Source organism: Gracilinanus agilis, chromosome 1, assembly GCF_016433145.1.
Source record: "Gracilinanus agilis isolate LMUSP501 chromosome 1, AgileGrace, whole genome shotgun sequence".
NCBI classification, from domain to species: Eukaryota; Metazoa; Chordata; class Mammalia; order Didelphimorphia; family Didelphidae; genus Gracilinanus; species Gracilinanus agilis.
In genome coordinates this window covers 757,140,034-757,151,528 of record NC_058130.1, presented here as the reverse complement: position 1 = coordinate 757,151,528, position 11,495 = coordinate 757,140,034, and the positions used below count along the sequence as shown (strand labels likewise).

Genomic DNA, 11,495 nt, shown 5'->3' with positions numbered 1-11,495 from the left:
TGTCTGTCTCTCTCTCTCTCTCAATAACCCTTACCTTCTCTCAGAATCAATACTGTGCTTTGGTCGCCCCTTCTGCTCTTATGTACAGCCTGGGAACTAATTGTCTCTGTAAGGATTCAGATCGGAACAGAAAGGACTAAGAAACCACTAACAAATTGGCAAATCCCACTTAAGCCAAGTCTTACAAACTTCTGAATCCTGGGATGGGATGTGACCACCAGAAGGAGGTCCCTTGGCTCTCTGACCAGTGCCCTCATAGCAGTAAGGTGTCAATAGGCTGTGCCCACTGTGAGTTAGGACAGGGAAGTTGATGCATGGGCTTGGTGCAGTGAGCTTGAGGAAATATAAAATCTGTAACAAGGGTAGGGCAGCCAGTTTGGTCTTGGGGTGCTGAAATTTAGAGGGCATCCACAGCACCATTCGGAGCTGTATTTTCTCTTCCTGGGAAGCTGTCTCTCCATCCCTTGGCTCACCTGACCCCCGCCTCCTAAGTAGTATAGAAATCCTAAGGTAACCCAGGGCATACTTTCTTTCTCCCCTTACTGGCCCCTCTCTATGTGACCTCTGACTCTTTTCCCCAGGAGTAAAAAAACAAAAAACCCAAAACTTTACTTATGGTTCTAGGAAGTAGAATTATCCTTTGAAAAGGCAAAGACTGGTGGTGGCAGAGAATGGAATATTTGCTCCTCACTGGGCAAGGACTCTTTCTGGGAGACTGCAAAGGGGCTCTCATTATTCTTCTGTTTCCTCCAGGCTCTCACAGCAGCATCCCAAGGTCTGCTCAACTGTGGTGTCTATGGCTGGACACAGCACAGACTCTACAGATTCAGGCGGGAAATCCAGAGGGATGCAGACACCCAGACGCCCTTGCTACGTTCTCAGAAAAGGTTTTACACTGGCTGTCTAGCTTCCCCAGAATCTAGCCCTACTCCAGCAGATGCTGCCTCCACTGTCTTCTGAAGCCCACGAGGAAATGGGGACACTCTGCAGGACTGTACAAGGCAGCAGTGGTGAGGAGGACCCTGGGAGGCTGCCACTTTGAGCTGCTTTGAACTCGTTATCCCAGTTTCTTCTCCCTCCCTTTCTCTCCCACTAGCATTTCAGTCCTCAGAGGATTATTGATTTTGGACCCCAAGTAGTAACTTGGGGGTAGTTATCAGTTGCCTTGGGTAGAGTCTCTTCTTGAGGATGTTTCCGCACTCCTGTCACCATTCATTTTTAGTTGTAAAGATCTCAGACCAAGCTGATGAGCCCACCCCTACTTCCTGGGATGGCTATTGCCTCAGGGACACTCAGGATTATAGAACTCCCTTTTGGAAACAATAAAACCCCAGGTAATTATTTATAATTGTTATTGTTAGACACGTGTCTATTCCTTGGATATGGGAAAGAATATTCGCCTCCTCCAACATCTTGTCTGAGATTGGTCTTAACAAAGACCTCAGTTTCCTCTCCTTGGAGATGCTCAGGAGACTATGGGAGGGGGAAAAAAAAAGGTCACAATTGACCCCAAACCTGACTTTTCTGGAATTAAAGGGCCTTCATATCCTCTTCTATTTTCTTATTTGCTCTATTCTGAGGCATGACAAGCCCCTCAAAATCACCATGTTGGAAGGAGAGGAGATGTAAGGAAAATTAGGCTCAAGTGATAAGAAATTACCAGGAGTTCTGCTGGCCCTTCGTTTTGAAGGGGACCCATGGCATCATGGGATGATGTCTTAACTCAAGAGTGAATTGGATGGAAGGACTGCAGAGTTGTGCAAAGTCCTTAGCCTCACCGTCTCTTCCAGTCATTGAAAGTTAGTGTCAGGACAAAAGTCAGGATAACTGGTGATGTCCAGGGATGCGGTGGGTGGCCTTGGTGTCTTCCGTGTCTGACCAGTCTTTAAACATTCCATAGTTCCTGCTTCAGCCAGATAGAACTAATTGTTCTCCTCTACCTACTCTATTGGGGAAGTCTTCACATGCCTGGGTCAGGCACCCCCACCCCCCCCAACTCACCGACAGGTTGGTAGCCCTTTGCTTGCCTTCCACCTGTCTACCGAGACTGGAATGTGGCCGCTGCACATACAGTTTCTCAGAGTCACAGTTGAGAGTTGGGGGAGAGGTGGACATGTACAGTGGATGGACAGCTCAGAAAGGGCTCCAAAGCCCTCACACAGAGGGGCTAGTCCTCCTTAGTCCTCCCCCATACACCTTAGGAATTCTAAAGTATCAGGCATTGACCCTCATTTCTGGGCAAGTTGGTTTCATACAACAGATATGTTATTATTATGATCCAGAGTTGGAAGGACTTCTTATTCAAGTCCTTTATCTTACAGGTGAAGTCAATGAGGCCCAGAGAATATAGTACAAATATCTGGGATTTGAACCCAGGTCTCTTGCCTGAAATAATGCTTCCTGTTCTCCTTTGACCCTTAAAACTGGAGAGCTGATGTCTGGGAATCCTAGATTTAGAGTTGGAAGAAGTCAGCTAGTCCAATGCCCTCATTTTACCCAAGACTATATTTGGAGTCAGATGACATGGATTGAAATCCTGCCTCTCACGCTTACATCCTGTGTGATCTTGGGCAATTTATATAGCACTTTACATAAATTATCTCATCTGATCCTCACAACATCCCTGAAAAGTAAGTGCTACTATCATCCCCTTTTTATAGTTGAGGAAACTGAGGCAGGCCGAGATTAAGTGATGTGCCCAGGGTCAAACAGCTAGTAAAGGTCTGAGGTAGGATTTGAACCCACATCATCCATATGCATTGTGCCACTTAACTGAGACATTTCACTTTTCATGACCTCAATTCTTCATCTGTAAAACAAAAGGCTTGGTCTCTAAGAACCTATGAGTTTTGAGCAGGGGTGGAGGTGGGCAAGAAAAAGTTAGGTTAGGTCAAAAAAGTTTGGGAACCACCGAGTTAGAGGAAGAGCAAGCCAGATGACTGGCCTAGGATTCCATGGGAGCTCCTGGAGTTTTAGGCTAGTAGGCATCTGGGATCCCTTCTCCTGGCAGGGGAATTCATGAGGTTGAAAAGTCATCTATGCCAATGGGTTTTTGAGAGACGACCAGGGAAATTCAATAGTGATTTTTTGAGTCCTGGGCAATGTCATCCATCCCCTACTCCTGATGTCAGAAGGACTGCCAATTTAGAGATGGAAGGGACTTTAGATGTCATCTAATCCACCAACCCTCTTGTTTAACAAAAGAAGTAACTTACTGAGGCAGAGGTGAAGTGACTTCTCAGAAGATTCATTTGGAGCTGGAAAGGATCTTGGAGGACATCAAGTCCAACCTCATTTAACAGAGAAAGAAGCTGAGGTTGAGGGAGGCTAAAGATGTGCCCAAGAAGACCCAGGTCTTCTGTTGGCCCGACATCTCCATTTCCTGAATGGCTTTGGGGCTCTTCTGATTGTTTCCTGGATCAGGAGACCTAATCTTAGGTGGGTATAGAATCAGGATGAAGACCTCCCTTGGGACCCGGGCTTCTATTTACTTTTTCTATTCACAGCAAAACCTTAAGGATCTTAATTGGTCAGTATGGGGGATGCCATCCATTAACACCTGTCCCTTCCTCTCTGTATCTGATGGACTTCATGAGCTGCTGAGGCTGAAAAATTCATCCCTTGTTGGTTAATCTTCTGATAGTGGTTATCTCCACAGAGAGCCAGGCTGTCTGAGCAGTCATTAGTGAGGAGATGCACATGCATATAAATATGTATACAATGTGTATATATGTGTGTATGTTGTATATATGCATGTGTGTATATCTATCTTTCTGTCCATCCATCCATCCATCCATCCATCCATGCATCCATCCATTTATCTGTCTACCTTTCTACCCATTTATCCATCTACCCTACCTACATACCTATCTATGTATCTATGTATCCATCCATCCATCCATCTATCTATCTATCTATCTATCTATCTATCTATCTATCTATCTGTCTGTCTGTCTGTCTGTCTGTCTATCTTTGTCTCTATCTTTGTCTCTGTCTGTCTTTCTATCTGTCTGTCTATCTGTCTGTCTCTTTGTCTGTCTATCTGTCTGTCTCTTTGTCTGTCTATTTTTCTCTGTCTATCCATCCATCCGTCCATCTGTCTGTCTATCAAGACCAGACACTGGAACTATTCCCAACATCGTGGCAAGGTCTGCCTGGACTTGGGATTGTGAGCTCTTGGACCCTGGCAGTAGGACATGAGATCACAGACCTAGCTCGGGAGTCCTTTTTTTCTTTTAAACCCTTACCTTCTGCCTTAGAACCAATACTGAGAATTGCTTCCACGGCAGAAGAGCTGCAAGGACTAGGCAGCTGGAGTTAAGTGATTTGTTCCGGGTCGCACAGCTAGGAAAGTCTGAGGCCAGATTTGAATCTAGGACCTCCCATCTCTAGAGCTGCCTCTCTATCCACCGAGCCACCCAGCTGGCCCTGGGAGTTCTTAACTTTGTGTCCTGGACCTCTTTTGGGGAAGGCTATGGACCATTTCTCAGAATCGTTTTTAAATGATTCAAGGGCATGTTCGATATCGGTTCGAGGCTAGTGAAGATACTGATGTCATTTTTCCCCCCATTCAAAGTTCACAGACTGTCCTTCTCCCCCTGAAATATATCCACAGATCCTGATTTGAAGTGGGAAGGGACCTCAGAGACCATCTTGTTCAACCCCCTCACTTTACACATGAAGAAGCTGAGGCGGGCCCTTGCACAATAAGTGTCAGAGATGGGATTTGAGTCTTTGGGCTTCAGAGTCAGTGCTCTTTCTAGAGCTTAGCACATTTCTGGCACACAGAAGGTGCTTATTAAAGTGCTTTTGCCTGATTCCACCAAAGAATGCTGTTTCCTTCTCCTCAAATAGCTGAATAAATAATAATAAGAGCTAACATTTATATAGTGCTTTAAGATTTGTGAAGCGCTTTTACAAATATTATTTCATTTGATCCTCAAGACAACCCCATAAAGTAAGGGCCATTATTAGCTCCATTTTACAGATTAGGAAATTGAGGCAGAACTGGCTCAAGTCATAGCCATTGAGTGTCTGAGGCTGGATTTGAACTCAGGTTTTCCTGACTCCAGGCCAGCCCTGTACCACATAGTTAAATGCTTGAATTGAATTGAAAACCCTCTGTCAGTTACCTCTATACCCGATGAGGTTTCAATAGGACTTTAGTGGAAGCAATATTCATTCCTTTTTAATTAAAAAAAGAAATTAGAAGCACTTCCATCTTCCTAGCAGAGCCTGGTCCCTTGTGGGGAGGCTGAGGGCTGATGACCTGGCCCTCTATTGGAATGTTACAAGCATTTATAGAAAGGAAAGGGCCCTATGAGGCCAGGGGGCTCACACCTCTCCATCTTCTCTGCCCACTGAACTATCCTGATCGTCCTCCTCTCTGATCTGAGGTTTATCTATCTTCCAGTAAGAGCAAACCCCCACAAAAATAATAGGCATAAGGAGCCAAGCAAAAACCATTATGAACCAGAGCAGGGAAGCCAGTTTATGATGGACTATTTTGAACCTGGGGGAAGGACCGCTGTCCAGGCTGCCACCCTGGCCCTGGAATTGACATGTGGGTGGCTCATAGCCACGATTGCAGTGACAATTTTTGAGATTGTTGCAAATGCCCTTCCCATGGCATTTGTCCAGGCTGCAGTTATCGTGGAAAATGTCCTCAATATCCAGGCATGACTGGTTGATACAGATCTTCCGGGGGCCGCAAGAGGTGCCATCTTGCACCAACCCACCGTTGGGCATGTCCAAGGCATTGTAGAGGTCAACTCCCCAGCACCATGTGTCTTCCATGAGTAACTGGAAGAAAGCATGATGGCTCTTTATATGGGGAAGCCTTTGAATATTCTCACAATACAGTTTCCCACACATGGTATCCTGGGGTTGGCATTGACTAAAGACCCGGACTGGCCCGTGCCACCTGATGCCACAATTCCCAAACCGGTTCCCCTGGGTGTTCATGTGATAGCAGCGGTGTGAAGCAGCTCTGGAACCTTTCCCAAACAATTCAACACACTGCTTCTCCAGACTTCCACACCGCCCATTGTAGCAGTAACTTTGGTCCCGGCATGGGATGCCATCTTGCTTGTGGGTATCAGGCTGGCACCACCTGGAGGTGCCGTTACAGTATTCAGGGAGGTCACATTCATCCACTCTGGGACGACAGGGTGTGGTTGCTTTTGCAAATCTGCAATTTTTGCAGCAGGGTCCAAATGCACATTCCGAGTCCTTCTTCAGCTGGCATGAGGGCAGGCAGCACTCGTCGTCTTGGCACTCTTGGGCATTGCCACAGTCACATTGCTCCCCGTCCTCCACAATCTTGTTCCCACAATACCGCCTACCAAAGGGGCTCTTGGACTTGGGCTTGTTGTACAGACAAGTCCCTTGGCTACTGCCCAGCATCTTGTAAAAGTCTTTCAAGCTACAGTTGCTGAAGGTCCCCTTCAAAGTGATCAGCTCATGCATGGAACAGAAGTGTGAATCAGGGCACGTGCAGGCTGGGTGATCGTGCTTCATCCCCAAGTTGTGGCTTAGCTCATGGGCCAGGAGGGCTGCAAATCGAGGAACGTCTTCTTGATGGAAGACCTCCACACCTGTCGGGTTCCTGGAGGCACAAATGGTCCCAACGAATGCATGGCCTTGGTGGTTCCCAACATCCTGCCCAGTGATCAAGTGAGCAACGCCATATGTAGCCCTTTTGGGGAGTTCTGAAGCCTGCCATTGGTTGAAGTCATAGAGTGTTTCCTGAAGGTCCTGGGAGATCTGGACTAGGTTCCTTTCAGACCAGATCTCCACTCCAGCCAGCACTACTTCAAGGTTGATCTGCTTCATGTGGTGATTGACCAGGGCGAGGACGTCTATGAGGGTCTGAGTAGTCGTGGTCACGTTCTTGTCCCACATCTGGAACCGAATATTGTCCACCACTATGAAGATCTCCAGGTACTTGGGATATGACCAGGCATGGGTGAACTGTGCTGAGGAGAATTCCAGTAGGCTGAAGCTTTCTGGTTTTGTCCAGAACTTTGGGCTTTCCTTAGTCTTGACACCACAGGTATCGCCCGATACCCTAGATAAGCGGTATAAAGCATGTTCAAATTTTCTGGAGGACTTGACTGGCAGGATACTAAAGGCAATCATCTCAATGATCAGGATTCCCTTGAGCCCTGAGCAGGTGCTGATGGACGCAAAGGACCCTCGGTCACCTATGAAGTACCCATCGTAATAGCAATTACCTTGGACAGAAGGTATGTCTAGGCTTGGGATCCCGTTGGAGTAGGTGTAGACGGGGAAATTCTGGACAAATAACCCTCCTTTCCGCTTCAGGCTCATGACATGCCACCTCCCTTTCATAAAGAATGAGTATTGCATCTTCTCTGGATGTTCTTCTCTCTTCCAATTTGCCAGTCTCCTGGGGATGATGATTTCATAGACAGAGAAATACATTGATTTCTGAATGAATGAATACGTGCCTGGAAGAAAGACCTGCACCAACAACAAAAAGACCCCCAACTTGACACGGGAGTGACTGAGCCCAAACCTCAAGCTTACCATCTGGGGAGCCCTGAATAGAAACTCTTCCTCCTCCTCAACCATGGCCCCTTGACTCCCCAGGAGGGAGCATAACTGTAGACACAGCCACAGACATGACCAGAGAGAAGCAGTTGATATTGGGCCTGTGTCCCTAATCTCTTGACTCAGCCCCTGGTCCTCTGGGTGACATGGTCCTATCCCATCCTCAAGTCTCTACAAGCTGCCTGCAGCGTAGTTGACCCCAGAGCACCCCCAGAATCTCAGGTGCCCTTCTAACCACTTTCCCTTCCTAGAACCCTCAGGCAGGGCCTGATTTTGTGTTATCCCTATTTCAACAGCAGCCCCAGGGCTCCTTGTGTCTCTTTGTCCTTCTGAATGAGTTCTTTCTGTCCTTAGAGTGGGTGTCCTGCCATAGTACCCAAGCCTTAGATGAGACACAGTGTCAAAATTAAAATGCTTCTCCCCTCATCCCTGAGAACCATGGAAACCCCCTCCCCCACCACCTGGCCATCCGTTACTCTGCTTGCTTTGAATCCAAGAGTTCCAGAGCTAAGGTCCAGAGGTGAGTGGGGACCCAGGGCTTGGCTCTCTCCCATTCCAGGCTCTGTTCCATTGGGTATCTCTGCTACACAGCCTCCTCTCTGGGACATCGAGGGACTCATCATTTTGGATCTTGTATAAACCAGAGCAGCTTGGTCAAATGCTAGCCTGCTCACAAGGGACCAAGTTCTGCCATGAAGATGGCGTCAAAGCAAGGAACCAACTGCCTCTCCCCACCAACCAACCAATGAAGTTCTCCCACCATCTAAGTAATGGAACCTGCCCCCGAGGCCATGGTGGCCCCTTCACGGTTAAATAGATTGAGAGCTGGAAAGAACCTTAGAGATCATCCTGTCTAATCACCTCATTTTATAGATGGGGAAGCTAAGGCCTAGGGAGGCTGAGGGTCACATAGGTAGTAAGCATTGATGGAATGATGGCTGGAAGGGGCCTCCTTCAGGGCCATTGAGTCTAACCCCCTCATTTTGCAGAGAAGCAAACTGAGGACTCAGAAAGTTGGGAAGATTTTGTCCAAATAGCAACTAGAAGAATGACCTTTCTGCTATCCCTTGGAGGTGAGGGGATGAAGTAAAACCACTTTAGACATTGCCTATCCTACCTGACAAATGGTACCCATCACAAGGTTGATGCTCCAGGTAGCACTAGGCAGATACACTAGGGTAGGAAGCATTGTAGGAAGTGCCTCCAGGGGGCCTCAAGTAGAAAGAACATAGGATGGGGTCAGGGAAGAGACCAGATAGAAATTTGTTGTTTTGGTATGGGAAGAACTAAATAACCATTAATGATCAAAGACATACCTGCCCACATGTGGTGCTTGGGAATCATGCTGGATTTTGGTTGTTGAACCCTATCTGACTCTGACACCCTACATGGGGTTTTCTTGATCTTAAAGTGTTTTGTCATTTCCTTCTCCATCTCATTTGACAGACAAGGAAACTGAAGAGACTTGTCTAGGGCCACCCAGCTAGGAAGTGTCTGAAGCTCTTTTTGAACTCAGGACAATGGGTTTCCCCACTCCAGGCTCAATGCTCACCTAGCTACCCTGTGTATTTTGGGCCTTGTGCAAATTGTCTGAAGGATGTCCTGTCTAAAGATAAAGGATCACTTTTTTTGTCTTTAAAAAAAAATGTTTTACTGATGCCTTTGGGTTTTTTCCAGTTTTTAAATTTTTTCCAATTACATGTAGAGACATTTTTGACAATTGTTTTTTGGTATTTTAGAATTCAGATATTCTCCTCTACCTCCCCAGGTGGTGAACAATCTGATATAGGTTATACCTGAATTTTCATGCAATATATTTATTCACATTACTCATGTCATAATAGAAGACACATATCATGACAATAGAAATCTCATGGAGGAAATATAGTGGAAGATGGTGTCTTTGTTTTGATACAGCAGGCCCCTCCTGATATATTTATTCCTTCCCTCCCTCCATCAACAACCTTTTTTTTTTCTTTCAACTTTGGGTATTTTCATTGACCATCTTTCAAGCCCAGAATGTTCTCCCTCCTCATTGCCACTTCTTGGCTTCCTTCCAGTTCCAGATAAAATCCAATCTTCTGCAGGAAAACTTTTCTGATCCCTCTTCATTCTAGTGCCAGGCCTATACTAATTATTTCCTGTTTATTTTGTAATCATCTTGTTTGTACATAGTTGTTTCCCCCATTAGATTGTGAGTTCCTCAAGTTAAGGAACTGTCTTTTACCCATTTTTATATCCCAGCACATAGCACAGTGTGTGGCATATAATACACGCAAAGCAGAATCTTAGCAGCTCAAAAGAAACATGAGATCTGCAAATTTAGAGACTTCTCCAGCTGGAATGTTCATATGGCTATTTCTTTGTACCTGATATGTGGTAGAACTTTCTGAGTTCATATTGGTCTGATGAGTCATAGCTGGACACACAATACTTTGACCCCAACATAGATGTCATTTGGATCTTCTTCCTTATGAAGGACAATAACCATTGATGGTCCAATAGGGCCTGACTAATAAGAGCTCAGGCATTAAGCACATGCACAGTGTGCTCTAACAGATGCAATCTGTTTTTTTTGCTGGATCTGCTTCCAGACATGTGTAATGGGGGTCCCATTTCTCCTCTTCAGAGCAGGTGCTGACTATTCCCTGTCCCCTAATTGGGTAGTGAAGGGGAGGTTTTTGAATTGGCTGCTGAATAAAACTGTGTGCATACAGAGGGCCCCAGGGGCTCAACCTCTAATTCTTTTCTCTTGGGTTATGTTTTATGACCCAGAGTCATCATGAAACTAGTGAGGACAAGGCTTCTTGGGGAGGCATCCATCTAGGATGGGGCTTCCTCCTATTTATATTTCCTTTCTTTTGTTACCTGCCCATGTGAAATCTTGAAAAGTCCAGGAACTGAGTCCATACTAGAGCTTGCTGACATCTGAATTTAGGGAAGGAGCTATGAGGAGAAATCCAAGCCCAGCGGTGAATTTACAATGAATCCTGTAAGCAAGGGAGTGAACCCAAGCATCAGCCAGGCCACATTCCATTCTGCAATGATCTCTCTTTCCTCAGGGACCCAGGTAGTAGAGAGAGGAATGAGCTCCTGGTGTTGGAAGGGAATTGTTTCTTGTATTTCTGTCCTTGCTACCTCTTCTCAGCAAAAATCCCTTTGAAAAAGCAATGTTTATGTTAATTTTTTAAATTGATGGAGAGAGGTGCTAATTTCTGGATCAGTCCATGTTATGAGAGATACTAATGCTTAACTGTTGATTGATACTGGAGAGAACACTTCGGAATGGGGGCTTAACCCAATTATATTGGGAAAATAATCAAATAATCCTAATAATGAAAAAAAGCTTACCCTGAAGGGGAGAAGTAGTCATTCCTCTGGGAGTAGAAGTTGGGTTAAGATTCCACCATGGTCTCCTTATACTATACTTGTGCCAAAGACAAATAGTTTTGTTTTTGTTACGAGATAAACAGCTAAATAAAATAAGTCACATATTCTATCTATAATTAACCACTGCCACCTCCATACACACCCATATACTTTTCAAGAGGGAAATATATATATATATATATATATATATATATTTTTTTTTTTTTAACCCTTAACTTCTGTGTATTGGTTCCTAGGTGGAAGAGTGGTAAGGGTGGGCAATGGGGGTCAAGTGACTTGCCCAGGGTCACACAGCTGGGAAGTGTCTGAGGCCAGACTTGAACCTAGGACCTCCCGTCTCTAGGCCTGACTCTCAATCCACTGAGCTACCCAGCTGCCCCGGGAAATATATTTTATGATCTGTCCTCAAGATCCAAAACTGGTCATTGTAATTAATTTAGTTCAGCTATCTCAGTTTTTTTTTTCCATTTGCATTCTTATCATCATTCTACACAATATTCTTTTGTTTTCTATCCTTTGCTTCAGTTCAT

The 11,495-nt window shown here is 45.5% G+C and overlaps 2 protein-coding genes across 2 annotated transcripts in view; one reads left to right on the top strand and one right to left on the bottom strand.

Annotated features, from left to right (window-relative positions):
- Window positions 1-1,551, top strand: part of TMEM116 (transmembrane protein 116) — a 49,310-nt gene extending 47,759 nt beyond the window's left edge. The window contains exon 10 of the mRNA XM_044673603.1: window positions 754-1,551. Coding sequence (XP_044529538.1) covers window positions 754-960 — 207 coding nt within the window. The 3' untranslated portion in view covers window positions 961-1,551. The remainder of the gene's footprint in view (window positions 1-753) is intronic.
- A 3,684-nt stretch (window positions 1,552-5,235) lies between these two features.
- On the bottom strand, window positions 5,236-7,353 carry LOC123232364 (disintegrin and metalloproteinase domain-containing protein 1a-like). The gene has a single exon (XM_044658792.1). The coding sequence runs from the start codon at window positions 7,351-7,353 to the stop codon at window positions 5,335-5,337; it is 2,019 nt and encodes a 672-aa protein (XP_044514727.1). The 3' UTR covers window positions 5,236-5,334.
- Between the last annotated feature and the right edge of the window lie 4,142 nt (window positions 7,354-11,495).